Genomic DNA, 27,390 nt, shown 5'->3' with positions numbered 1-27,390 from the left:
AAAAATCCAAATAGCCTAATCAATAAATGGGCAAAGCAACTGACAGACACTTCACAGAAGACACACAATCGATCAACAAATATATGAAAAAATGTTCAATATATTTAGCAATGAGAGAAATGCCAGTCAAAACTGCTCCAAGACTTCACCTCACTCCAGTCAGAATGGCAATTATGAAGAATACAAGTAACAGTAAGCTATGCACACCTGGCTGTTTTGAAAATATTATTCACAATCTTCTTGCTGCTTTTATTGCCAATGAGAAATTTTCTTTGCACAATCTTTTTGTTTTTCTCTAGCTGTCTTTCAGTTTCTCTTTGTTGTTCTACAATTGCACTAGAATGTGTCTTGGTGTGGATTTAATTTTGTATTTCCAGATTGATGCTTGTATTTCCTGAATCTGAGGGTTTTTTTTGTTTTCTCTTTGACTATTGTTTATCCTTCAACCTCTTTAGCCTTTCATTTTTATAGTAGTTGCCAGATGTATATTAAATGTCTTCATTTACCTGCTTTATATTCTCTATGTTTATCTCTGAGCTACACTGCCTAGTATCCTCATGTATCTCCTTATTTTAGCATATTCTTTCACTGTGTTTGATATATTTAACAAAGTTTCAAAAATCCAATGATTATATCTAGAAATTATATTCATTTTTATTTCTAATTTACTTGTATTTTTTAAACATAGTTTATTGTTCTTATGTTTAATTCCTTCTTTCATGTTCTCCAGTCAGCACAATACCATTTCAAGAAGTTACTGCTGTTTTTTAGTTCCCATTTCATTTCCAAACCTAGAGTTTATTTTATCCCCACATTTTTTGGGGATAAAATAATCATACATACTGATAGGATTTGTTACATATCTGTATGTGCACACAATACACAATATAATTTGGCCAATACCACTCCCCAGCACTTCCCCCTCCTCCCTCCCCATCTCTCACCCTTGGTCCCTTTCCTTTACTTATCCTCCCTTTGGTTTTCGTGAGATCCACCCTCACCTGTTTTTTTCCTTCTTTAGCTTCTACATGAGAGAAAACGTGACCTTTAACCTTTGACACTTTGCTTCACATAATGGTCACTGGTTGCATCCATTTTCTTTCAAATGACATAATTTCATTTTTCTTTATGGCTGAGTAAAACCCCACTGTGTGTGTATATATATATCACATTTTCTTTATCCATTCATGGACACCTACACTGGTTCCTAATTTGGCTGTTGTGAACTGTCTTGCTGTAAACATGGGTATGCATGCATCACTGTAGTAAGATGACTTTAAATCCTCAGGATAAATACCCAGGAGTGGTATAGGTGGGTCATATGGTGGTAACATGCCTAGTCTTTTGAGGAGCTTCCATAGTGATTATCATAGTAGTGGAGTTCGTTTTTTCAAATAAGAATTTATGTCTTTAAAGCTTGTTTTAGTCATTATTTCATATTTTATATTATATCAGTCATTTCTATATATTTTTAGTGGAAGCATTTTAGGATTCTTTTTACTATTTTTATTTTCATTTTGATACTAAAAACAAACAAACAAACAAAAAAAACCCTTTATCCTAAATTAGAACTGTGTCTATCTGTACAAATTCACAGCCTTCCTGAGTGAGCAACCATCTACTGGAATGGGAAAATTCTTCTTCCTTGCTCCTATTTAGGAAACGCCATATGAAAACAATTCTTAAATGCCTCAAGTAGGCTTATTCCTAGTGCTTGGAGTACACTCTACAATCATCCTATCCCAGGATATGAGAGCCACCATTCTTCAAAATGAAGAGTTTCCATTCTCCAAAAGAAAACTGAAGAGTAAAAGAAAACACAGGCTTTTCTTTTTTAACTAAAGGAAAACTTTTATTTAAACTGTGCAATCAATCAGTATTTAGACAGCAGTTTCATAAACATTTTGGCATTTAAACTTTTATTAATTTTTGGCATGACCTGTAAGGGTAGAATATAAACTACCCTGGGGGAGGGAAAAAAATACTAAAAAATATTTACTATGATGCTAGAAAAAAGAAAACAAACCCACATTATTAAACAAAATGTTTTAAGAAGACATTTTAAAAGTACATTCAAAATCAAGGCAAACATTCACTTTCTTCGTGCAATGGAGTTTACAGAGCTGATCCCCTGAGTCAAGTATAAAATTAATATAGCTCAGCTCCACAGTCCATTAGCAAGTCTGCAAATGCTGCCCTTACAAGAAAATGATATATGGAGTGGTAGGATCCAGAACACCCATACTATAAAATAATTTAACTGGCTCCCACACTTTCATTAAATTCACATCTTTGAAGAAAATAGAAAAAAAAATCCTACACATACAGACATAAAATTCTGTCAACAACAGCAACAAACAGACAAATTTCTTAACACAGTCCTTTACTCTGATAGACTAAAGCAATGTGTGTGTGTGTGTTCAGGTTTTGTAATTTCCTAGAACAGGCTCAAGTTGTTAATAATAATTTTCATTTGCAAACAAAATAGATATCCAGAATATAGTAATGATTAGCAGTATAATTTAAGGAAATTTTTCTCAATATGTATGATTTTTAAAGACAGTTCTGTAGAAAATAAATTTCTGTAATAAATTCCAAAATAAAAAGTTTATAAGCCAAGACTTGTTTGTACCTATATACCATAAATTACTTTCGAGATATAAACTTGCATAAATCTGTAAAACTTTTTAGAATATTATGTATTACACTAAGAGTGATACTGGATGGTACAATAAAAAGTTAGGCAAAATATTTCCTTTCTCTGAAAAAAGAATGACAATCATAATTTTTTCCAATGGGCCTTCAATATAGATTTTAATACATCAGATTTAGGTGACAGTACATATTGCCCTATACAAAATTCATTCATTCTGAATAGTTTGCAAAAATGTCAAAAAGGCTCCTCTTGAAAAAGTAGATGTTAGAGAAGAATTCTAAATTTGCACTTTTCTCCTCAAATTTCCTCTTTAACCCTTTAAAAGCCAAGGTATCAAAATTTGTCTAAATTGGGATGATTTCAAAATTAGTACTCAGAAAAGTACAGCTAATTCCCATCTCCTCTTGTGAATTTACCCACATTACAGATGAATGTTTAAATCCCAGGTTATATGTTTTACTAACTACTTTCCCTATCATGTGTGTGTGTGTGTGTGTGTGTGCGTGCACGCACGCGCGTGTGTATGTGTGTGTGCCCACGTACAAGAAATACAAATACATAACTGGAAAGGTTGATCTGTAAAGAAAAAAATCCAAAAGATATGTTTCATGGCCTCACAGATACTTTCAGATTATAATTATTTATACTTGAATTTTATTTTAAGTATCATTTCCTTCATTCTGCGTAACAAATTATTCTCATTATATGATAAAGAAGGAAGAGAAATAGATGAAGAGCTTTCCTACCAAACAATTCCTAAAATGGTTGAGATTAGAACTGAAGGGCTAGGGTGTAGCTCAGCAGAACACTAGTCTAGCATGTACCAGGCCCTAGGTTTGATCCCCAATATAGTACAATGACAAAAACAAACAAACAAAAAAACTATAACTAAGGTGCTAAAAACCTTATGCTTAGTCTATGATGCAACTCTCCCTCAATTTTGTTCTCTCCTAAATGAATGTGAATAATTCATCAGCCTGTATTCACATAAAAACTACTTTTGCCTCTAGATCTAACAAAAAAAAAAAATGTCAGCTATCGAAAATTTCAAAAGGTAAAATCCAATTCTGAAAACCTACTCTAACAAGGAAATGTTTGATTAGAGGACTTCAGAAACTGAGTCTACCTAGTTTCTAAAGAAAATTTAGGGACAAGCATGGGCATAAAGGGAAGGTTTTGAAGAAGAGGGTGGGGGACGACAAGGGGTGCAGTTCCAGCTCAGTACATCCTCAATAACTCCTGTGAATAAATGGACACAACTAAGACTCCTCTTGGTAAGTTGGTTATTACTTTGTGGACAGCTTGTGTTGACATAATCTGGTATTCACAGACACAAAGATCAAAAGTTGTATCTGGTCCCACTGGGGAGGGCACTTTTGAGTGTAGGTAATTAAGTGTTATTTTCTTAGGGGAGACAGTCTATCGCTGTGGAAATCCTATAAACTTTGGAGTTGGCCAACTTGGGTTTATAACTTGGCTAATCCACTTACTGGCTGTGACCTCTGGCAAGGTATCAGGAACCTTAGCTTTATGATCCCTAAAATGGGGATAATACTGTCTTTGCAGTGTTCTGCAGTTCTCAGGGATGAAGCCCGTGCTTGACACACTGCAGATTGCTCAGTGAAAGGCAGAATTCCATCCTAGACAACAGAAGAGGAAGGAGAGGCCATAAAATGACCAGCTTGTTTATCTTTACTCAGAATATGATCCTAGTCTTTACCCCATGATGGAGACAGTTTTATCTCTTTATTTGAAATGCTGAAAATGAGGGTAGAATTAGAAATTGTCCTTCAAAAATAAAAGAGGTGGTAGACTTGAAATGATTCAGAATAAAATAAACTAGAGCTTTGGGATCTAAAGCTTTCTAGGGAAAGGACAACTGAAGTCAATAATTGACAAACAAGAGGAAATGTTCTAGGAGACAGAGATGCTGTGAGGCAAGCCTCTGTGAGGACTGGGAATGTGGGAGTTGCCAGAACTGAAAACCAAACATTCAGTGGCTGTCCAAGCTGGAGAGAGAAACTGGGCTTCAAGTTAGAAAGGCTGCATGTTGTGAATGCATTTTCAAAAGAAAACAAATAATGAACTTGAGCCTGGTCTTGTTCATCTACTCTTGAGTCCGTATTTTTTTTGAGGCCTTTCCCCAACACTCCTCCATCAACATTATCACTGAAGTGAAAAGTAGAAAAGCTTTCCAAAAATTTTTGATGAAATTCCATAAAGTTAGAGGCAAATATTTAGGAAACGTTCTCTTAAACCACAGACCTCAGGTGTTATTTTGGGAAAAACATATTCAAAAAGTTTAAAGCTGAATTGTTTTTCCAAGTATCTTAGAAAGTTTAACGCATACTTTTGATAAGCTACAGGGTCACAGTTTTTATGTCTTTGGAATTTTAAACATCTCCAAGGGGCACAAGACCTCAGATCTACAATCTCTTGGATACCATAGACATGTTAAGGGGCCAGAATTCCACAGACATAATTTATCTGTGGGAGGCAATATAATGACCACCTGTGGAAGTTCATGCTCAAATCCCTGGAACCTGTGAATATGATACCATACATGTCAAAAGTAATTCTGCAAATGTGAATAAACTGAGGGACTTCAGTGGGATAGATGGTCAAGGTGGGCCCAATCTAATCACATGAATCCTTAAAATTGGAGAATCTTTCTCTGTTGGAGTCAGAAAAAGAGATGATAATTAATGGAAGCAGCATCAGAAGAGGTGCTGCATTGCTAGCTTTCAAGACAGACGAAGGAGTTTACAGCCTTTAAAACCTAGAAAAATAATAAATTCTCTGGTAAAAATCAAAGGCTGTCATGTTAATCTTAAACACCTTTCAAGGGCTTAAAAAGGAAAACTGAGAAGCTTGAAGCCTGAAAACACACACATTGTATTAGCCTGTGTGATCTTATGTCCAGAGCACAGTTCAACTTAACAGGTAATTCTATGATTATGTTCTTCTAAACATTAATAAAACAACAATTAGACAACTGGTTGTGGATGGTCGTCTCCAGAACCCACTACTCCGTGCTCACAGATTGCAAAAGTTATTTTGACTATTAAACCAAAACAATTTTATCAGAGATCCATGTGGCAAATTCTCAGAAATGAAGTCTGCAAAACACACATTTAGTCTTAGAAACATTATGACTTTTGGTATAGTTGAAAACTTTTTTTTTTAACATTCATTATTCAAAACTTACATTCAATGAAAAAAAAAGTATACTAGTGAATCACTATAGCCATTGTTGAAGCAGGATCATATCTAGGTATTCTTGCATTTAAAATAAAAATGACACTTTTAATTCTACCTTGTTGTGACACACTGAATTATTTCCAAAGTATCACTGTATGAATGTGAACAATGATCCTGAGTTGTCAACTATGCCCAAGTGCGCAAGTTTCTGGCAGGTGTCCTTAACAAAGCCAAAACAAACATGCAAACCACTGTCGTTGTTCCCATTGCTGGAATTGCTCTGTTTGAAGCAAAGGCAAATAAAAGTATAGCATTTCACCAAGGATCTAATTTCCTTGGTATGGCAAATCTGATTTTTTAAAGTCACTTACTGGAAAATTTGTGTCTCTGCTTTGAGGCTAATCATATGAAAGTCCAGATTTCACGTGTGTTATTTTCCTTTGCCTAAGGTTCCCCTGAAGTTTGAAAATCAGGCTCCTTTGATGCAATAAAAACATCTCAATCTAATAAACGAAATTTCAATTCAACAACTTTAAAGCACAGATATATCAACACAACCCACTTAAACAGTGACATGACTTGTTTGCCAATGAGAATATTCCTATTGCTAAGAGGCTGCCTCAAACCATCTGAGTTAATCAGGTGATGGTTTAAGTAGGAAGAGGTTAATTCAGGAGTTACCATAATATTCTGCAATGGAAAGGCTTGCTGATATTTCTTTTGACATCTTATACTCCAGGTGCTTAAGAAAGTATCACACCATTTGGCAAAAACTTCCTGTGGCTGAATCAGCAGAGTCAATGGAAAGACCTTATGTATGCTATTTGTACACAGACTGGGTTCTGGAGACACATGTTTCTTTAACATAAAAACTAGAAACAAGGGTTTAATGTACAACTAAATTTGCCTATATGCAGAGGTAACCTTAAATATCTTTGGTTTTTTCCTTTTAAATTTGCTGGTATAAAATACTTGACTAAAAACACTGATAAATACCAATATAACTGTGTATTGCTTTTAATTATGTAAACTTAGCCCTTTGATATCTTTTGCTACTAAAGCTAAATTCCCTATCCACCTCTAAATAAATTTTCAAATCTGCTCATCTTTATTTACTTACAGGCTAAACTATATATTTTAATGGTCTTTGGTATGAAAATACTGATGAGCAGTATCTTGTAACATTTGGCATAAAAATGGCATGCATGTATCAGTACTTATAGCAAATAAATCTTTGGAAAGAAAATAGTTACCATTTGCATATTAGCCCCTTTGGAGTTGATACACCATGAAGTAATACTATGCAACATTTTAGTTATAATTTCATACTTCAGACTTCAAAAAAGCTTGCTTTGGCCACTTAAGAAGAAGTCTTTGCTGCACACTAAATATTTTATTCAATGAGACCAAAATATTTATTTTTGGTAAAAAGATTTTTTTTCTCTCCAACAAGTAATTTCAACAATTTAAAAATACTTTAATACTGTAGAGTTGAATCACTTGCTGAAGAAAAAAATTATACTTAAAATTCTTTGGAACTATTTGCTGGTAAAGAAAGTATTATAACTTATTTTAAATGCTCTGGTAACAATAAGGTAGTTAACATCACTAATCTATTTTACTACAACAATCCATATAAACCCTATTGTTCTGGGTTAGTAACTACTTGTATATGCTTCATATTTATAGATGTTTCTAGCTAATTCAATTTGGGGGGAATTTAAATCAAAATTTCACTTTCTACTGAAAATTCTTTGGTAATAGGATTATTATGAAAAAGTCTGCATAAGAACAAAATGAAAAGGTAAAAAATGCACTGGTAAATAATTAGCAAATAGTTATACCCTAAAGTTCTATGGTAACTAAGGACCTATTTATCAGTAACCAAACAAACAGAATACTTTCCTCAAAGGCAGCAGTTCCTCCAATTCCTTCAGATCATCTTTTTAAGCAGTTAACAGTCAAATTCATATAGTCTTAGATACACCTTCATAATTATGATGTACATTTCATCTTTAGATTCTGTTTGCCTTTTTAGTTTAAAAGCAACACAATCTCATTGTACTCCTTGATTTTAGATACTGATAAAGTTGGTCCCACATACTTCTACTTATGAACTTAAAAAACACCATACCCTGTCAATTTGCCCATGCTTCCATGAGGCAGCTCAAAAGTAACGAAATGTTCCCTGAGTACAGGAAAAAAAAATAATAATAACACTAGAATAACTTTAAAAGGAGGTAGTATAAAACAGGAGCTATAAAGGCAGGAGCAGCATCTTTCCTTGCCTCAGATTGTTCACCTAAAGCTCTGCATTTCTCGTCTTGCCATGAAGCCCATATTAGATAACTAAAGGGGACTTTGACTTTAGTTCAGAAATGGCTGCTGGCACTTCATGTTGGTCTGCTTCTGAACACATCCACCTTGGCCACAACCATGGATTAAAAAAAAAAAAAACCCCAAAGATGTTTATCATCAGTCATTAGGATGACAACACTGGGACTATTATTCAGCAAAATTCTTTGCTTTTAGACCACAATTTAACATGACCCTGCCCCATTTATAAACAAAAGGTTTCAAGGGGAAACCCATTAAGATTCCTTTTAAAATGAGACTCAGAAGTCATTTCCAGAAAATTTGAAAAAAGTATTTTTAAAAGGCTATGGGCCCCCTCTCTCTATATCATGTTTATTTTTATCCCTTCCCACTGCTCCACATCTAGATAACTGTCTCCTGGCTGAGAGAAGGCCTATTCTATGTGGCTAAGTAAACAATTTGCTGATTTCAAACCAGCAAGAGGATTAACTCACTCCACAAGTTAGCATTCTTCGTTCACAGAACTGACAATGAAGGAAGATTAAGAGAGAACCAAATTCTCCTAAGAACTAAAGAAAACAACAAATTGGGTGGGTCAAGCTCTGAATATTTATCCCTAAACAAAAACTACATTAAAAAAAAAAAAAAAAAAACCTTTGGTAAGATACTGTATGTCAAAATAGTTAACTGATAAAATACAAGAAACTCTTAAGGCAACTTTTTGTACTTCTGTTCTAAACAACTTCATGAATATTAAAAAGGTATAAGGCAAAAAATTTCACAATATATACTGGAAGGCACAGTTACCATGATAACTTAAGTTCATATTGTCCACTGTTAACTTATCTTCATTCTTAATATTTTATGAAATTTCTTCATCCCTTTAAGATAAACTGAGATTTTTGAGGGCAGGGAAAAAAAGACCCATTCTCTTCTGCATGGGATTTTATAGCTAATACTGGAAAAGTTGAGTATGCTTTGCAAACTAGAAAGTGCAGCCTTTGGCCAACTGTCAGGCAAATGGGAAGGTAGAAAAGGCACAGCTAGAGGAGGCTGAGGTGTGGAAGGTAGCTGATAAAGTACTCAGACTCTAATGCCCCAAATGTAACAACAGCCTTTTAAACAATATTAACCCATATATGCTACTGAAACAGTTCTATTCTCAAAAGAGATGCATTTGCTTTGGTTGTTCATTAAATTAAATAGTCCCACATCTTTCTTATTAGTCCTCACAGACAGAGGTGTTAAATTACTCAAAACATGAAGGTGTCATAATTATTAAAAAAATCAGAGCTTCAGATAACCATTCGTACTCATCTACCTGTATGACTCCTTTGATCACATACATTACACATACAGCAATGAAAACAAAATGCTACTAGGAAGTATCATTGGCTATGTAGCTGAGACAAACTATAACAAGGGGGTGACAAAGTTGTCTTCAGAGTTTGCCACTGGGCAAACTGAGGTAGATATTCAGCAAAGGGGCTTTTAAAAGTCTTCCCTTTGCTCCAGTGATATATATTTTATAATCTAGTCAAATATCTTGACTGTCCTCTTTCACATTGCTGACGATAAAACATTCAAAATACATGAGTTAAAAAAAAAAAAAAAAGACATTCAAAACAGGCTGAGATACCCAATAAGACATCAAGATTTTCATAAAAGGCTTTGGCTCCCTGTTCATTGTCCTTCGAACAGACTTCTTTTAGATGAGAATACCTGAGCATGGCTGTCTAGATTGGAAACTCATTTTTATCAAAGCATAGTACAGCAGATGGTGGCTGTGGAGCTGAAGAGGAAGTCTGCTCAGCAACCTGTGGCACTGCGGGGTCTTCACACTTCCTCATCGGGGGCCCCCCACCTGAATCACTGCCAGCAAGGCAATCAGAGGTTGGGGGTGTGGTACTTATAACGGAGGACAGGTGTATCTCATCATTGGACTCATGGGAGAACCTTCCGGAATCCCCAGTCTCATGGCTGCCTTCACTATTCGCTGAATGCTCAGTGTCAGCTGCAACACCAAAGGGTCTCGGGAAGTTGGCTGTCTGGCCTGGGGAGCTGGGGGAATCTTCATCACTGATTAACACGGTAGTGCCTGGCTGGTAAAAGCAGACAGCTTGAGTGAATCTTCTTTGAGGCTGGGTAAAAACAGACAAGGTAGCAATGAGATAGCAAACTGTTGATATAAAAGCAAAGGTGAGCATCATGTTTAGATCAGTAGTTTCTGACAGAGGGGTGAGAACATATCAGGATTGTCTGCAGCAAGTGAAATGTTAAAAACTTCCGGGACTTTTTTTTTTGTTGTTGTTATACAGTTGAACCCAGGGTTGCTCAATCACTAAGTCCTTTTATTTTTTATTTTGAGACAGAGTGTTGCTAAAATAAATAAGGCTGGCCTTGGAACTAGTGATCCTCCTGCCTCAGCTCTCCGGTCACTGCCACCGCATCAGGTATCTTCAGTGATTTTTTTGATGCCCTTTCCTCCTGACATATCCCTTTTCCCATTGTTCCCACTCCCCAATGGAAACCACAGCTCTGATTACTACTCCAACTGTCCTCTTAGTTATCACTCACCACGGCTCTCCAAAGACATGCCCCGGATGAATATAATCATATCCATAAAAAACCACAGAAATTAAAATATTCATTAACTTCCCTCCCTTTTTAATTATTCTACAGACCATGGGTTGCTCAAGATGTTTTTCACATAGAGAGGTTACCTGCTCAACTTTTATCTTCTTAGAGTTTTGGAAAAAAAGCCATTTTCTCTTAGAGTTGTTTTTAATTATTGGACCATAGCTATTAATTATCAGGTCAGTTCCTCCCTGAAGAAAAAAAAAAAAAGGAAATGTAAATATCTTGGCCTTAGAGATTTCAGCTTATCACAAATATTACACAAAAATTTTATGTTTTTTAAAAAAATCACAGATATCACTATTTCTTCAGGCAGAACACAACATATTTGGGGCATTTGTTAGTGATCAAAAAGAACTACAATGGGTTATTCTTAAGATGTACGTATGTTTACATAAAATTACTTTCTGCAAACACCTAACAAAAACTAATATAGACACACACAAGCAGAAGTATTTGGGGTAAAGTATAATGATTCTAAAACTTATTTTCAAATGAACCAGCAAACAAAAATTAGTTCATTTTCCAAACTTGTTTCTCTCCTTCACTTCAGGTCTCCACTGCTCTGCTTCTTTCATTTTTTTTTAAAGATTTTAAAAATACCTTTATTTATTTATATGTGGTGCTGAGAATCAAACCCACTGCCTCCTCACAAATACTAGGCAAGTGCTCTTCCACTGAGCCACAACACCAGTCCCTGCTTCTTTTTTTATTCTTCCTTTTTCCCTCCATATCCTTACCCTTTCTCATATGTACTTCCAAACTCACAACAGAAGCACAGTATGTTTTACCATTATTTAAACTTATTTCAAACTTTTCAATTCTAATGTTTTAGATTAATCTGAAATAAGCTGAAAGACCTGATTTGTATCAGAATGTAAAAGCTAGGGTCTGTGGTTATAAAGTTCAACAGTGGAGAGAATTTCCCTAACATTTGTAAGATTCCAGGTTCCATTCCCAAGACTGCAAAAAAAAAAAGCTAATTTATGGTTGCAAACAAGACAATAGAAGTAGCAAAAATCAATTCAGTATTATTTCTTCATAACATTGTATATGCTAGCACTGTGCTAGATATAAGTGAATCTGTTAAGTATAATTATATAAAATTTAATATAAAAATCGACTGAATTTTTAACATATTTTTTGTTAGTCTCAACTTTAGGAAAGGGTTAGGGAAGAACTTTTCTTCAAAGTCAAACAGTAAATATTTTGGGTTTTTCTCAATCCCCTGCCAAAAAAATGACCCTTTAAAAATATAAAAAAATTCTTGGTTCAGGGCACTGCCACACAAAAACATATTGGCCTGTAGTTATAGCACATTGGTTATGGGAGATATTGTAATAATGTACAATATCTAACGTTGCGATGTGGTGTCCATGATGCTGACCACTGTACCATTATTATATATACTGGCAAAGATACTAAGTCATGTCCTCCAAGGACATTTCTTTACTACATCCAACTAACTTGGGCCACTAAGGGTAAGATCTTTAGATTTCTATTTAGATACTCCATATTTTCAAAAATATTCTTTAGACGTGGGATGTTCTGATAATCAATTCAGTTCAACAATCAACCAGACTAAATGTAAAATGGATTAATAAAAAACTGTCCATCCGGTAAATATACGATAGTCCAAGTATAGTAAATAGAAAGACTAATGACCAGGATACCTCTACTTAAGACATCACCATATGATCCCATGTAATTGGATCTGTGCTACCTTTTCACTTCTCTCTCTCATATCTATCTATCTATCTATCTATCTATCTATCTATCTATCTATCTACACACACACACACACACACACACACACACACATATATATATATATATATCTTTTATCTATTCCCATCTTCTTCCAGGCATTTTATGTAAGAAAGGATTTGGGTAAAAAAGATTTTTTGGGGGGGTGGGTACTGGGGATTGAACTCAAGGGCACTCAACCATGGAGCCACATTCCCCAGACCTTTTTTGTATTCTGTTTAGAGACTGGGTCTCACTGAATTGCTTAGCACCTCGCTTTTGCTGAAGGTGAACTTTTTCTTCTATTTCATTAAGAGAAATATATATATAATACATTCAACATAAAATTTTTGTAAGTTAATTTTACATTTAAAGGAAAGAATCAAGGGCAGCATGATGCAACAAATCCTCCCTCAGCTCAATACCTTTGCATCAATGAAGTTGTTTGGCATAATCATTGGCATTAAGGAGTCTTCATTTTCTATAGCTCTTTCCAGGTTCTTTCCTACTTCATTTCCACTAGCTAAGGAGGCACTGGTACGAGACAACTGTTGAGTTCCATTCTGTGCTGTCTTGGAAGCAGATGATTTCCTGAAATATTGTTAAGAAGATGTAGGCAAACGTACCCAATTTGGCCCATATTCACAACTTTACAAACCATGGAGTTCTTCAATGCCCATTTCTCAGGTATCTTCAGAAACCAAAGATTCAATTTTATTATTTCTTTATTGGTACTGAGAATTTAACCCAGGGGCACTTAACCACTGAGCTACATCCCCAGCCTTTTTAATTTTGAGACATAGCCTCACTAAGCTGCTTAGGATCTCTCTAAATTGCTGAGGCTGGCCTTGAACTTGTGATCCTCCTGGGCCACCGGACTCACAGGTGTGTGCCATGGCGCCTGGCCCAAACATTCGATTTTTACTCCAACAATTGCTGCAAACTTTAATTGAAGAAACCTCTTCACTTCTTGACTTAGCATCTGCTTGTATAAAATTATTTTCTGCAAGCAATAAAAACCTTTATATTTATGAAATGCCATTATCAATTATTGTGGTTTATCATTTATGCAGAATAAATTTTATTAGCTTATATTTTCCCCTTCAAGTCTATAGACTGTCACACTAACCTAGCAATTTTCTTGCCAATTAATGATGGTAAATTTATAGTAGCACTTCTGCAAAATTTACACATCCCCAAAACAATGTGCATAAATATTTTACATAAAGTTCTTAAAGCAAAAAAATTGGACAATAAAACTGTAAAGCCAGTTCATTATGCACAAAGATGTTTGAACTTTTTCATTAATATGTTTTGCAGACATCTCTCTATGTAAATAAGTACCAAACTGAAAAATCTATGCCAATTGAGGGAGATTATTGAAAAACAGACTGATTGTGTTTGTTTGTTTGTTTAAGAAAGAACCTTAAATAAAACAAAACAAAGAAAGTATCTTGCTGGGAGTTCTCAGCAGCTTGGGAGGCTGAGGCAGGAGGACTGAGAGTTCAAAGCTAGCCTCAGCAATTTAGCAAGGTTCTGTCTCTAAATAAAATATTAAAAGGGGGCTGAGGATCTTGCTCAGTTGTTAAATGTCCTTGGGTTCCATGCTTGGTACCAAACCAGACAAACAAAAAAACTTCAGAAAATTAATGAAAGCAAATGCCAAAATTTTTATAAAAAGTTAAAAATAGTCACATTCACTAAAGGCAAGTTACTAGTGAAAATTTAGTCAGTCAAACCACAGATGGAATTGCCTAACAGAGTTTATAGATTAAACCCCTAATTCTTATTCATTATGCATTTGTCTTAATCCTTGTATGGAGATTCCCAATCATATGTCCTATGCTGTTCTTAGTGACTCAGGCAATTCTTGTATTGCTATTTAAACATGAAATATTCCAGATAATAAAGAAACCTCTCAAGAAGCAGATACACCAGATTAAGGTTCCATTAAATCCAAAACCCAAACCAATCTCAAAGGTTTACTTTGTGCTTCTCAAGATACTAAGGAAATGAGGAAACTGGGTCCTCATTTAATATTTTATTGGCATAGTAATTGTTTTCAATTGGCAAGAAAATAATCACCCCACAAAATGAGCATATGCTAAGTTGTGAGAACCCAGTAACCCTGCATTTATTTTAAAGTGGAAAAATTCCAGTTATTCTACAGGGTACTTCATTTCAATTTGTTTCCTATGGTTAGTACAATTTAAATGGTTTTTTTTTTTTTTTTTTTTTAACTATCCATCATCTCCAGCAATGGACACATACCTGGCTTTACTTCGGTATATCAAGATGAGCACACAGATGAGGATGCAGGTCAAGGCTATGCCAACACCCACGGCAATGCCTGTCATTGACTTCTGGTCCAGATGGTAATAGCCTGAATAAACTAGAGGGGGAGCACATTTACTCAGATCAATCAGGAAAAAATATTTTATTTATCTTAATTCTCAGGGTAGATATTTGCTTTTCTATAAATTCTCTTCCTCTCATAGGAAAGTATTGATGTTATCCATATCTACACAGAAAAGTCATGAATTAATCTTCTAATTAGGATTTTAGAAATCAGTGTTTTCCAATATAAAGATTCTGTTTTAGATATCATATTATTACATATAACATGAACATTAATTCATAACTTACAATACTAAAAGGCACAAAACAGATGCTCTTTAATGGACAAAGAATAGCTTTCATGTCATGTTGCCTTAAAAGCGGTTTGTAGGTTGAAGAGTAGTTTTCACCTATGCACATGAGAACAGGGTTTCTGAAACTTTACTGCGCACATGGTTCAGAAAGAGATAGGCTAATATGAAGATTCTGGTTCACTAAGTCTGGGGTGCAGCCTGTGATTCTGCATGTTAATGCTTAACTGATATCCATGATGCTGGTTCCCAGATCACTCTAAACAGGGTATCTGAGAAGCAAACATGAATCCTGTTTTCCCCTTCCTCTGATTAGATGGTAGCTACAGTGGCTACCTTCTTTCTCTTCCTAAAAAAGACTGCCCTGCCCTTCTCTCTCTCACACACACAGCACTGAAGGACTTTTCTGTGGAGCTAAGGATCCTTAATCCTTTCTTAAGTTTATCAGGCATTTTTTCCTTTTAACGTTGTCCCTACTTCTCCAAAGAAGGGGAGGAAAGGGAGGGGTCTTGAACCACACTTCCTTCAGGTGGAAAGCTGCACTGGAGTGAGGGTGGCTCTTTAAAGATAATTTTTCCAATTGCTTTTCTGGAGAGAAACAACTTTCTTTCCACAAAGGCTGTTTTTCTGTGGTGAAAACTCTTAATGAAAACCATGTTCTTCTGAGACTGAACTCCACAACCACCCTTGTGGTTTACTTCTGTGGAATCTCCCAGGAAGCTTGGTCTCTTCTGTTTATAGGTGGAGCAACTCCTCTACCCTGGTGGTTGCTCAACTGGGAAAAGAAATGATTGGGAGCATAGTGGTCTGAAAACTGCAGTTAATTCTGAGGTGATTTTGCCTCCTAGGAGTACAAAGAAGAGCTATGCAGTCTCATAACATCAGAACCTCGCCAGTAATAATTTTAACAAACTGAGTGTAGGTTTAGGGATATGGCAATTGTATGAGCTGAAAGAAGTATAAGGAAACTGAAACTTCTTTTTTTTCCTTAAGGAAAAAAATCACAGGGACGATGGCAGTATACAGACCTTTGGCATCAGCAGAATCCAAACGCTTGGGCCTCTGATTTGATTCAGAAGTTTCCTTGGGAAGTACTGCCAGCTCTACAGAATTTGAAAAGGGTCCTTCTCCCACCTCATTGGATGCTGATATCTTGACAATGTATACATTTCCTGCCACCAGGTTTTCTAGCAATGCCATAGTTATTGCCCCTGTAAATATATGAATTTAAAATTAAGTACACTTTTACAATCATGCAAACATGGTTCTTTATTTTTATAATATTTATCCAATTATAAAAATGGCATATTTTCATTATAGTACATTTAGAAAATATAAATAAAAACAAAGTTACAATTTCCCATTGTTAACATTATAATGTTTTGTATGTATGCAAAAACATGTATGAACACATATTTACTGCATTCATTTTTATATCTTAGAGTTTTCACTTAACATTGTATTTACTTATTTAAAATAACAGGTTTATATTATTTATATTATGTGTGTGTATACATATGTAAAGTTTTACTTTTTTTAGACGGCATAAAGAACATTTAATTATGTGACATTTCAAACACATATAAAGAGACAAAGGCACACGTAATAAACCTAGATCAACAATTATAATCTAAAAATCCAATGTGAGGAGTTTTTCTCCTTATCAGAAGTGTTTAAACTACTTATGGTAATAGCTACGATAGATGATCTTGTTCTTTCTTCTTAAATGAGAAACACAATTATTTTTGAAAGCATGAAAGTATCTTTCATGCATCTATCATTATCTCAGATTTCTTCAAGGTAAAGAGGAAAGAAAATGCAAAGTTCCTTCGGAACCTCAAAGTGCTGAAGACCCAGATGTCAGATTATCAAAATGACCACAAGCAATCTGGCTAAAGTCTACTTCTCTCCAAAAATAATCATCATTTGAATTTGCATATAATATGTAGTTTCTACAGGTATTTTCTCTTTGGCATAATTGCTAACAAGGATTCCTGTCTGGGCCCTGCCATTTCTTGAGGGGTCTTTCTGTTTTGTTCTGTCACTGCACTGAAGGATATTTCTTACAAGAGACTGCCACCCTAGGAACTACTCCTAATGTTAGGAAATTCAACCACAATTCAACCAGCACTGCCTTTATGGGTGGATGTGCACAGGAAATTCTAGCTTTCCTGGGGGTTTCATCTTTCTCCTAAAGCAAGGCATCCTGACAATAGTTTCAAAGGGCTCAAAATAGCTTGTTGCAGTCACCCCTAAGCCAGAGTTGGCTGCTCCTGCAAGTATGCTGAAGTGAAGTGTGGGGTGATCTCAGAGCCAAGGTCATAACACAGAGGCTACCTCTGAGGTCACATGGTAGTGGGAGGCAGCCGAACCACCAGTGGCAATGCCAGGAGTCTGACACCACTTGTTTTCATGTTCTCTGGTTGCATTGGCCTCAAAAAGAGTGTGAGTTATTTGAGTACACAACTGTTAAATAAACAAACTAACCCCTATTTAGAATCAGGAAGAGTTATTATGTTCTTAGGCAGATACATTAAAAAACAAAGATGTATTTGTGACATGTTACAATCAGCTAGAAGGAAAACATTTCACTTTCTTCAAAACTGAGATATAAATAAATAGTTTCCTTTTTATAATAGAATAATTAAATTTTTTACAAATGCTTGGCAAAAACCAATTGTACCAGAAATTAAAAGTCTTTTCTTTTAATTCAAATTTTATAAATGGATCAGCAGTCACTTCCCCCAAGAAAAAGTATCTTCATTTAGAAAAAAAGGAAACTATAACATTCTAGTTCCCCTATGACAGACTCAAAGCATTTCCCAAAGGTAAAACTGATCTGACTGTCCCCATATTCTCTCAGCAGACTATTTCAATCTGAGTGTGATGATCTATCCACTGACTTATACACAATTGACTATTCAGCTAGACCAGGAGTTTCACAGATCTTCAGTGTGAGAGGCACAGTGCTGGACCAATGTGGACCCATTCTTGGCATGGTGCCAAGTCATCTGTGACTTACAATGGTACCTTCTTTGTGGGGAAATACTTCCCACCTCATTTGATTATTATAAGAATTAAACTAGGGCTGGGGATGTGGCTCAAGCGGTAGCAAGCTCGCCTGGCATGTGTGCGGCCCGGGTTCGATCCTCAGCACCACATACAAACAAAGATGTTGTGTCTGCCGAAAACTAAATAAATAAATAAATATATATATATATATATTTTTTTATCATCATCTTTTTTTTTTGTATTTTTTTTTAAATTTTTTATTGTTGGTTGTTCAAAACATTACAAATTTCNAAAAAAAAAAAAAAAAAAAAAAAGCTTGCTTTCTCACTCTGATTTCTCCTCTTCTACTTCTGGTGGATAACAAAAAAAAAAATGTTTTTCATATCTGAACATTTTAAGGTTGATACCAGAATGCTCTGTACAAGGCAATTTTAGCTGAACTTACATTAAATGGCAGCTGAACAGTATAAGTTTTTTGTGACCAAAGACTATTAATTTAAAATATGAAGACAGAGGCTATCCAACCTCTCCACTTGGATATCTAAGAGACACCTCAAATCAAACATGTTTAAAATCAAACCCTTGATTTCCCCTCACTGATTTGGTTCTCTTTTTCTCACTCCCTTCCCCTGCCCCACCGCCTACCAGCAAGCCTGGTAGGCTTTCTTTCAAAATATGTTCCAAGAGCTTCTTGTTCACTTCACTATCACTATACCCTGTCCATACCCACATCAACTCTCACACGTAGACCTGCCTATTAAATGGTCTCCTAACTTTTGCTCTCATCTCTTCATACTCAACTTTTCAGGTAGTTTGCCTAGAACAATCCTTCTAAAATGAAGATCGAATCAGTAGTCTCCAATATTTTCCCTCTTAAAATAAAATCCATGATTCACAAAATCTGGTCTGTAAGATCTGCCCTGGTTACCTCCTTCTCTCATTTCTTACTGCTTGCTTTTCCCCTCACTCTAACTTTCCTGGCCTTGTTTCCTCAAGCCCTCTGCCTCAGGGTCTTTGCACTTTCCTCATATACCAATATGGCTATGCTACATGTGGTTTCTTTGTCTGTTTCCCCATTTCATCTTTCTTTATATCATTTATGACACTACCTGAAAATGTAGACATTTGTAAAAATGTTTGTTACCTGGGATACAAGCTCCATTTGGGGGGCAGGGATTTTGTTTGTTTTGTTTTGTTTTCACTGTGGTGGTATAGCAAGTTCCTAGAACAGAGCCTGGCACATGGTAATTACTCAATAAAACTTTGTTTAATAAATGAATATGTTCCTACTATGAGTAGTCAAATTCTTTTGGCAAACACTGAATTAAATGGAATCCTTTATTATAGAATTTCAAATTTCCAATGTGAACCTCTAATAGGAGAACATGGTGATTCTCAAACTTATTTACAATCATGGAAAAAATTTTTCTGAAGGAGGAGCATCTTTATAATCTCAGGAAAAACATAAAGAACAAAGTTAAGGAATTGCTGAGACAGGGCATAATTTTCTTCCAATGTCTTTTAGATTTAAAACTAATTGAGTAGTTTGTGCTGATTTATAACATACCAGGAAGGTAAAGGCTATAATTTCTGATCCACTTTAAATTACATGCAAGTATGACATGGTACCACTTTTTTGCTCCACCATGCTTCCTTGTACCATTTTTAGCCACAAATACCATGTACTCACCAGAAATACTTTTGATTCATGAAAAAGTCTTATTCCATTTGGTATTAAATATGCAAATTAAGTATATAAATATATATAAAGCTAATATATATTATTATATATGTAGTAGAAAAATACATTCTTCTTTTCCTCCAATGTTTTCTATATTTTTGCCTTTCTAAAAGTTCCAATGTTTAGAAAAGACAATTTTACATTTATTTTTTCTTCAAATATCATGTTGTATTTTTTTCATTAAATATGAGTCAATTCCTTTATATTTTTCTCTCAAATAAGTACAACTGTTTTTTACTTATGCTGTTTATTTGTTCTTTATGAATCACTGGCATTAGCTATGAAAAGGGTTTTCTGCATTCAACAAACGATAAAAGCTTTTCACTGAGACTGTTTCTTAAGATTGCATCAAGCAGCATGTGAGATTATTCTTTCTTGTGCCTGATTATAGTTAGAAAAGTTTACATAGCTGTAAAAACCTGCTATTACAATCCATTTTGCTATGGAGACATCAATAAAGTAAAAAATGTTATTTTTTGATTTTTCAAACTTAAAAATGAATGAACTTGAAAAGAGAACAAATATTGTTTCTTTTTTGGCAGGTACAAAGAACTAAAAGATATTTGTTCATGTGATCAAAATTCCTTTTTTTTGAGAGAGAGAGAATTTTAATATTTAGTTTTTAGTTTTCGGCCGACACAACATCTTTGTTTGTATGTGATGCTGAGGATCGAACCCAGGCTGCACGCATGCCACGCGAGCGAGCTACCACTTGAGCCACATCCCCAGCCCATGATCAAAATTCTTATTAAAGACTCTTCCTCATTAAGTCAGGTTTGTCATTTGGTTAAGTATTGCATCAATAAGCCATTTTGGAACTGAAAAACTGAAACTGAATTAAACATTTTTGGAAAATGATAGGCTGAGGCATTTTAGTGAATTTGCCCAATGAATCATGCCTCCATCTGCTCATTCCTTTTGGATGCCCCATCCACAAAAACTTTGGGCTTGGCCATGTGAGTTGCTCTGTCCAGTGGGATATCCGTGACTGTGATGCAAGTAGAGGTTCATAAAGGTTTGATCCTGGGGCTTTCTCCCTCTCGTTCTGATTTTGAAACCCTCCCTTACTGTTTTGAGATTCTCACACCCTATCCAAACTGAGATGGCTGCATTCTCTTGAGAGGCCAACAGAACTGCCCAGCTGATTCTAGTCGAAACTGCTGACTGAAGGAATTATTAGAAAATAAAATAGTTAAGTTTTAGAGTGGTTTGTGAGGCAGCAATAGTGATGAACAAATGTAAAGTTAATAGCTATCAAATACTTACTACTTTCAAGTCTCTTCAGTAATCAGGAAACCAGGACTTAGTGAGCCTTCTGATATTGAAAACTATGGATATACAATTATCGAAACTCCAGCTAAAGTTAACATTCACTTGCTTTACAATTACATGCAAACAAATGTTTTTAAAGTTCACCTTCTTATTTAGGAAAATATTCCCCTTCAATGGTAAACTTTGTGTTGAAATGTCCAACATTGTATTATGTTTACAATATGTGGATGGCCAACAAAATTCCTTTTTTAAATAATATTCTTTTTAGTTATAGTTGAGCATGTTTGATTTGTTTATTTTTATGTGGTGCTGAGGATTGAACCCAGCACCTCACTCGTGCTAGGCAAGCGCTCTACCCCTAAGCTACAACCCCAGCCCTTTTTAAATCCTTCTTAAGCTTTTAAGTGCTTGGCAATTCTTTCCTCAGCACGTCTGAATTAAGGAAGTGCCAAAATAATGAAGTTTTATTGTTTATATGATGATCCATCTAAAAACCTGCATATGGAACTTGTCCAAATGAAAGCTTAAAGATTTTAAAAAGGAGCCAGGGGGCTGTGGCTCAGTGGTAGAGCACTTGCCTAGTATGCTTGAGGCACTGGGTTCAATCCTCAGCACCACATAAAAATTGTGCGGTGGCACATGCCTGTATCCCAGCAGCTTGGGAGGCTGAGGCAGAAAGATCAAGAGTTCAAAGTCAGCCTCAGCAATTTAGTGAGGCGTTAAGCAGCTCAGTGAGACCTCTGCCCAGCTGATTCTAGTCGAAACTGCTGACTGAAGGAATTATAAGAAAATATAATAGTTAAGTTTTAGAGTGGTTTGTGAGGCAGCAATAGTGATGAACAAATGTAAAGTGAGGCTTAGTGAGGCGTTAAGCAGCTCAGTGAGACCTCATCTCTAAATAAAATACAAAATAGGGCTGGGGATGTGGCTCAGTGACCTTGAGTTCAATCCCCCTTTAAAAAAGAATACAGAGTTTGGGAATTTAATTTTTCTCAAATAAAAATAATGTTTAAAAGTACTAAATACACTGTCATTAAGTCCTAATCATATTTTCCCTCTACTTAAGTGGACCCTAACATTCATTTGGGTCAATTTATTTGCATGTGTACCATTTTTGTAGGAGTACAAATGTCTTTCCCTTAAACCAGGTCTTCTTCCAGGACTGCCTACTCCAGAGCAAGATGCAGCACCACCAGAAACATCCTAATTACCGATAGTAATTCTCCCTCCCTTAGTTCTCTCTTCCTCCCATCCAAGCTATTAAGTCCTGTCCATTTTACCTCCTTAGTTTCTTTCAGCCATCCTTTCTTTTCTACCTCTATCCTCTTGTCCTAGTCCAGGTTTAACATCCCTTTCCCAAACTATAAAAAAAAAAAAAAATAGTCACCTCCCCACTAGGAGTATTTTGCATTCCTCTAACCCCACTCCTCCCCAGCCAAATCTCTTCTATTGTAAAAATGATCATTCTGAAACAAGTCAAAGGCTTCCCAATAAATAAAACCAAAATCTTTTTTTTTTTAATTTTAATATTTATTTTTCAGTTTTTCGGCAGACACAACATCTTTGTTTGTATGTGGTGCTGAGGATCAAACCTGGGCCGCACGCATGCCAGGCGAACGCACTACCGCTTGAGCCATATCCCCAGCCCAAACCAAAATCTTTAATAATTTGTTAATTCACACATAAAAATATAAATTCAAAACAAAACTCTGGATCCCTCTTTCCCTTTCTTTTCTTATATCACTAATAACCTTACTTTTCATCCTCCTTAATAATTCATGATTATGAGAAGTTTGAAGCCAGCCTTGGCAACTTAGTGAGACCCTGTCTCAAAATAAAAAGGAAAAAAAGGAATGGGGGATACATCTCAGTAGTAGAGCTCTTGTCTGGCATATATGAGGCCCTGGGTTCAACCCTAGAACTGTAAAATAAAAAAGGAAATAAATAATTTATGACTATATTTACCTTCTCGGTGTAGAACCTGCCACTCTCCTGCAATCCAGGCCTTCCTGGAGGCATACAAGATAGTATAGCGTGTCACAACTGTCTCCGGGCCATCAGGGGGTTTCCAGGAAACCAGGGCAGTGTCATCTTCTATTAATGTCACTTTAACTCCAACTGGTGGGCCTGCTGGTGCTGTGTACACATGTAAAACATATCAGTAGGATAAAATGGTTCATAAACACTCAAATGCCTGGCTGATAGACTGGTAAGCTTGGAAAATAGTTGGAAAAACTAGAAACTATTTTTTTTTAAAATCTAAAAATTATAGTTTCTAAAGATCATTAAAGGTAATGGTGATAATGGTAAAGAACTTTTCCCCCCTCCTTTTCCTGAAAGCTAATTTAATTTTTATGTTTAAAGGATAAAAAAGCATAAAAGAGATAATAGCATCCTAGATTGGAACTTATTAAGTCAAAGGGATTATATTTTTAAGACACTTGAAATGTTTTTGCTAAATTGCTAACTAGGAAGGTTTACAGTTCTATCACATAGTAAGTGCCACTCCATCAGTTACTGAACATGAATTGTGGTTCCTACTAACAATATATAGAACCATGACTTAACGGGATCTAGAACTCAGAAGAACATGCTTCTGAGACCAAAACATTTATTTCCCCAACATGTTGTAAATCCGTGAGTTTAACAGGGTAGACTAAAGTCTAATAATTTATAATGGTGAAAAGTAGTAAGACCTTGGAATCTTAGTTGACTCAATCTTCAATATGAGCTAAACATTTGAAGAGCTGTTTTGGGGTCCACATTTCCTATGGAATAATGCCAAAACCATATCAACAAAGCCCAGTGTTCACTGACATGTTTCTTGCTCTCTTTCAACATACTTAAAATAGAGCAGGAACACTCCTCCTAGATCATCTAGTTCTTCACCCTCATTTGAGAAACGGAAACACAGGTTTAGAGACATGAAATATCTCAGCTAGAGCCATAAATGAGCCTCAGAACTCACGCTCAATCAAATATATTCACTGAGCATAGCATCAAGCTCATAGAAACAAGCTCCAGGGGCTGGGGTTGTGGCTTAGTGGTAGAGCACCTGCCTAGCATGAACAAGGCACCGGGTTCGATCCTCAGCATCACATAAAAATAAATAAATAAAGGTATTGTGTCCAACTACAACTAAAAAAAGAAAAAGAAAAAAAGAAACAGGTTCCACTGTGGGTTCCTAGGAGCATTAGCAAACATCATTATTCACTGACTTCCATTTTCAATTATTTGTGTGTAAGTGGCAACTAGGATAGTATCCTTCTCAAAATAATATACATATTTCTAAAAATTCCTTTAAAAATATTTTTGAAGATAAAACCCAGAATGAAAGTGTTTTCTTTACCTTCTGGAAGTGTGGAATGATAGACTACAGGGCTCCAGGGACTGGAAAGCTGATCCACATGCAATCGAACAGCAAATTCATATTTAGTGTTTGGTTCTAGACCTTGAACCAACATGTGAGTTTCTGATCTATAATAAACAGTAATGAAGTTGTTAATTCCAGAAGCCCACTGTTTCTAAAAGATTGTCAGTTTTTCCTAACCAACAGGTAGAACATACCATCACTAGCTCATTTTCTTTAAAAACATTTTTTCGAACTATAAGAGCAATCTAATGTATTAAAAAATACTACATTTAGTATTATTCTATAGAAATAATCCTACAAGTTGCCTCTCTGAGAAGAAACCAGAAAATTAACTACAGAAATGTCCCAATACAAAGAGACTTCCCCAGAAATACTGGAAGCCCAATTATTCTTTCAAAGCATCATGATGACACTGGGCATGGTGCTGCATGCCCGCAATCCCAGCAACTTGGGAGGCAGAAGCAGGAGAATAGCAAGTTACAGGTCAGTCTCAGCAACTTAGTGAGACCCTGTTTTAAAATAAAAAATAAAAAGGACTGGGGATGTGGCTCAGTGGTAAAAGTATCCCTGGGTTCAACCACCAGGACACCCCCCCATCCCCCAATGATGACCATTTTTGTAACTCTAACCTACAAAACAGAATGACAGCCTTATTTTTTTTGATGCCCATATGCAAATGGTATTTTTTTTTCTCTAAACATGCTGAGTTTAGCTACTTGAAAATAATAATAGCTTCTTGCCTAATCATGTTGCTGAGAAGTTTTTTTTTTAATCACATGCAAATTAACTTTAAAAAGTGCAGTTTTCAGAACTGAATGTGGTAAAAATTGGGAGGCAAAACTCCCAGCATTTTAGAAGTAAGATAAATGCTCACAGCTGAATCCCAAACTGGGATCAAGACAGTAAAAAGTAAGCATGAATGGGGAGAAAGGCAAAGATAACCACCATTAACAGAAGCTACGTACGTTTGCAGATACAGAACCAAAGAAGCATTCTGTAGGCCAACAGGGTTACAGCGGATGGTGTAGTTAATGATTTGCGCGGTAGTGAACGCTGGCCTCCTCCAGTGCAGGAAGATGGAAGAGGAGGTGTTAGCCTTCGCATAGAGATGGTGTGGTGGTGGTGGAGGAGGGACCATGCGATCTCGAACAGCTATTGAAAAGATAACATTAATTCACTGCATGATACAAGGTTTAATGTAGAAAGCGGTAAAATCAGAATATTCAATTGTGTAAGTTGATCGTAGATCATTTTTCTACCAGAAACTCATGGTCTGGAGTTACCTCTCCCAAACCTAAACAACTCTTAACTTTAAGTTAGGTAAGGAGTCAAATACTGTCAATACTGAATAGACAGGACAACAAAGTTGAGCTACTAGCCAAAGACATTAAGCAAAAACAACATCCTCTTTAGTAGCAATTAAACAGAATAACAGTTGGAGAGAAACCATTAGCTTCAAGCTGAAAGCAGACAAAAGAAAATTCAGTGTGTAGGTTTTCAGTGGTTATTTTTCCCAGTTAATTTCTAACATTTTTTTCCTTGCAAAATTAACATAAGTACATATAATTTTAAAATCTTACTTAAATATTTACTGAGCACCTACTTGGCTCAAGATACTGTGCTACGCAGCATGAAGTATATAAAAGTTAACCACCAAAGATTCCAAGTAGTAATGAGACTAAAATTTCAAGGAGAAGAACAGGGTGGGTGATTAATCACCACACCTCTCACGTACACACGCATCCAGGTGTGCTGACGGTCTGGTCAGCCTGGTAGCCATCTTCTATGTTGTTGTAAGCCAGCAGTCTCACATGGTATTTTCTTCTGGGGTCTACAGAGAAATCAAAATGTAACTGTGAGGACCAGCCCTCTGGATATGAGCAAGTATGAGCAAGAGCCTTTCTAGATTTTAATTTTAAAACCCTCTTAATGCATGGACGGTTTAAGGAAAATAAAATTTTTCTTCTTCTCCCTACATGGCATGACTTAGGGATCCACTTGGTATGGCACTGCTACTGTGACCCAAAACTTCGAACTTTACAGTACTTCACCTAATTTCCAATGATCTCTATCACATCCACTCCTCCCCTCCATCCTCCTCCTCAAATGACTAGATTCTTAATTTTATTTTTTTAAAGAGAGAGAGAGAGAGAGAGAGAGAGAATTTTAATATTTATTTTTTAGTTTTCGGCGGACACAACATCTTTGTTTGTATGTGGTACTGAGGATCAAACCTGGGCTGCACACATGCCAGGCGAGCACGCTACCGCTTGAGCCACATCCCCAGCCCTAGATTCTTAATTTTAAAAGACCTGAGTTGGGCTGGGGTTGTAGCTCAGTGGAAGAGCGTTTGCCTAGCATGTATGAGGCACTGGGTTTGATTCTTCAGCACCACATTTAAATAACTAAAATAAAGGGTCCATCAATAACTAAAAATATTTTTTAAAAAGACCTGAGTTAAAAGTATTACAGGAGGTCTGTGGTAAGCCATTCTTATAGACCGTGGCCGCCATTAGAAGATGGCGCCGGCTTCCACTGTGGCCTGTGATAAACAACTCCTTTTATGGAGAGTTGGCGCGCAATCCCTTACCACCCTATGAGAGAGATCCACGTGGCAGCTTGGGATTGGGATGCGGGGGGCTTTATTAAGCTGTGCTTGGGTGTGTCGGGCGCGGGCGCTAGAAGATGATACATGACTCAAGGCCTGAATAAACTGCTGAAAGAAGAATCCTGTGTCGTGTTTTCCCTTGCCGGCGAGGGGTCGCGACAGAGGCCATATTATGAAGAC

The 27,390-nt window shown here is 36.0% G+C and overlaps 1 protein-coding gene across 1 annotated transcript in view; it reads right to left on the bottom strand.

Annotated features, from left to right (window-relative positions):
• Window positions 1–1,871: 1,871 nt before the first annotated feature.
• The window catches only part of Prtg (protogenin), a gene marked incomplete at its 5' end in the record, with an annotated part of 124,444 nt that continues 98,925 nt past the window's right edge, over window positions 1,872–27,390 (bottom strand). The window contains 9 exons of the mRNA XM_015480086.2: window positions 1,872–10,314; window positions 10,897–11,001; window positions 12,982–13,147; window positions 14,828–14,948; window positions 16,233–16,415; window positions 23,195–23,365; window positions 24,579–24,706; window positions 25,568–25,754; window positions 26,338–26,433. Of these exons, the coding sequence (XP_015335572.1) occupies window positions 9,910–10,314; window positions 10,897–11,001; window positions 12,982–13,147; window positions 14,828–14,948; window positions 16,233–16,415; window positions 23,195–23,365; window positions 24,579–24,706; window positions 25,568–25,754; window positions 26,338–26,433 (1,562 nt within the window). The remainder of the gene's footprint in view (window positions 10,315–10,896; window positions 11,002–12,981; window positions 13,148–14,827; window positions 14,949–16,232; window positions 16,416–23,194; window positions 23,366–24,578; window positions 24,707–25,567; window positions 25,755–26,337; window positions 26,434–27,390) is intronic.

Source organism: Marmota marmota, unplaced genomic scaffold (genome assembly GCF_001458135.2).
Source record: "Marmota marmota marmota unplaced genomic scaffold, marMar, whole genome shotgun sequence".
In the NCBI taxonomy this organism is placed as follows: Eukaryota; Metazoa; Chordata; class Mammalia; order Rodentia; family Sciuridae; genus Marmota; species Marmota marmota.
This window is presented reverse-complemented; position numbering and strand designations above follow the sequence as displayed.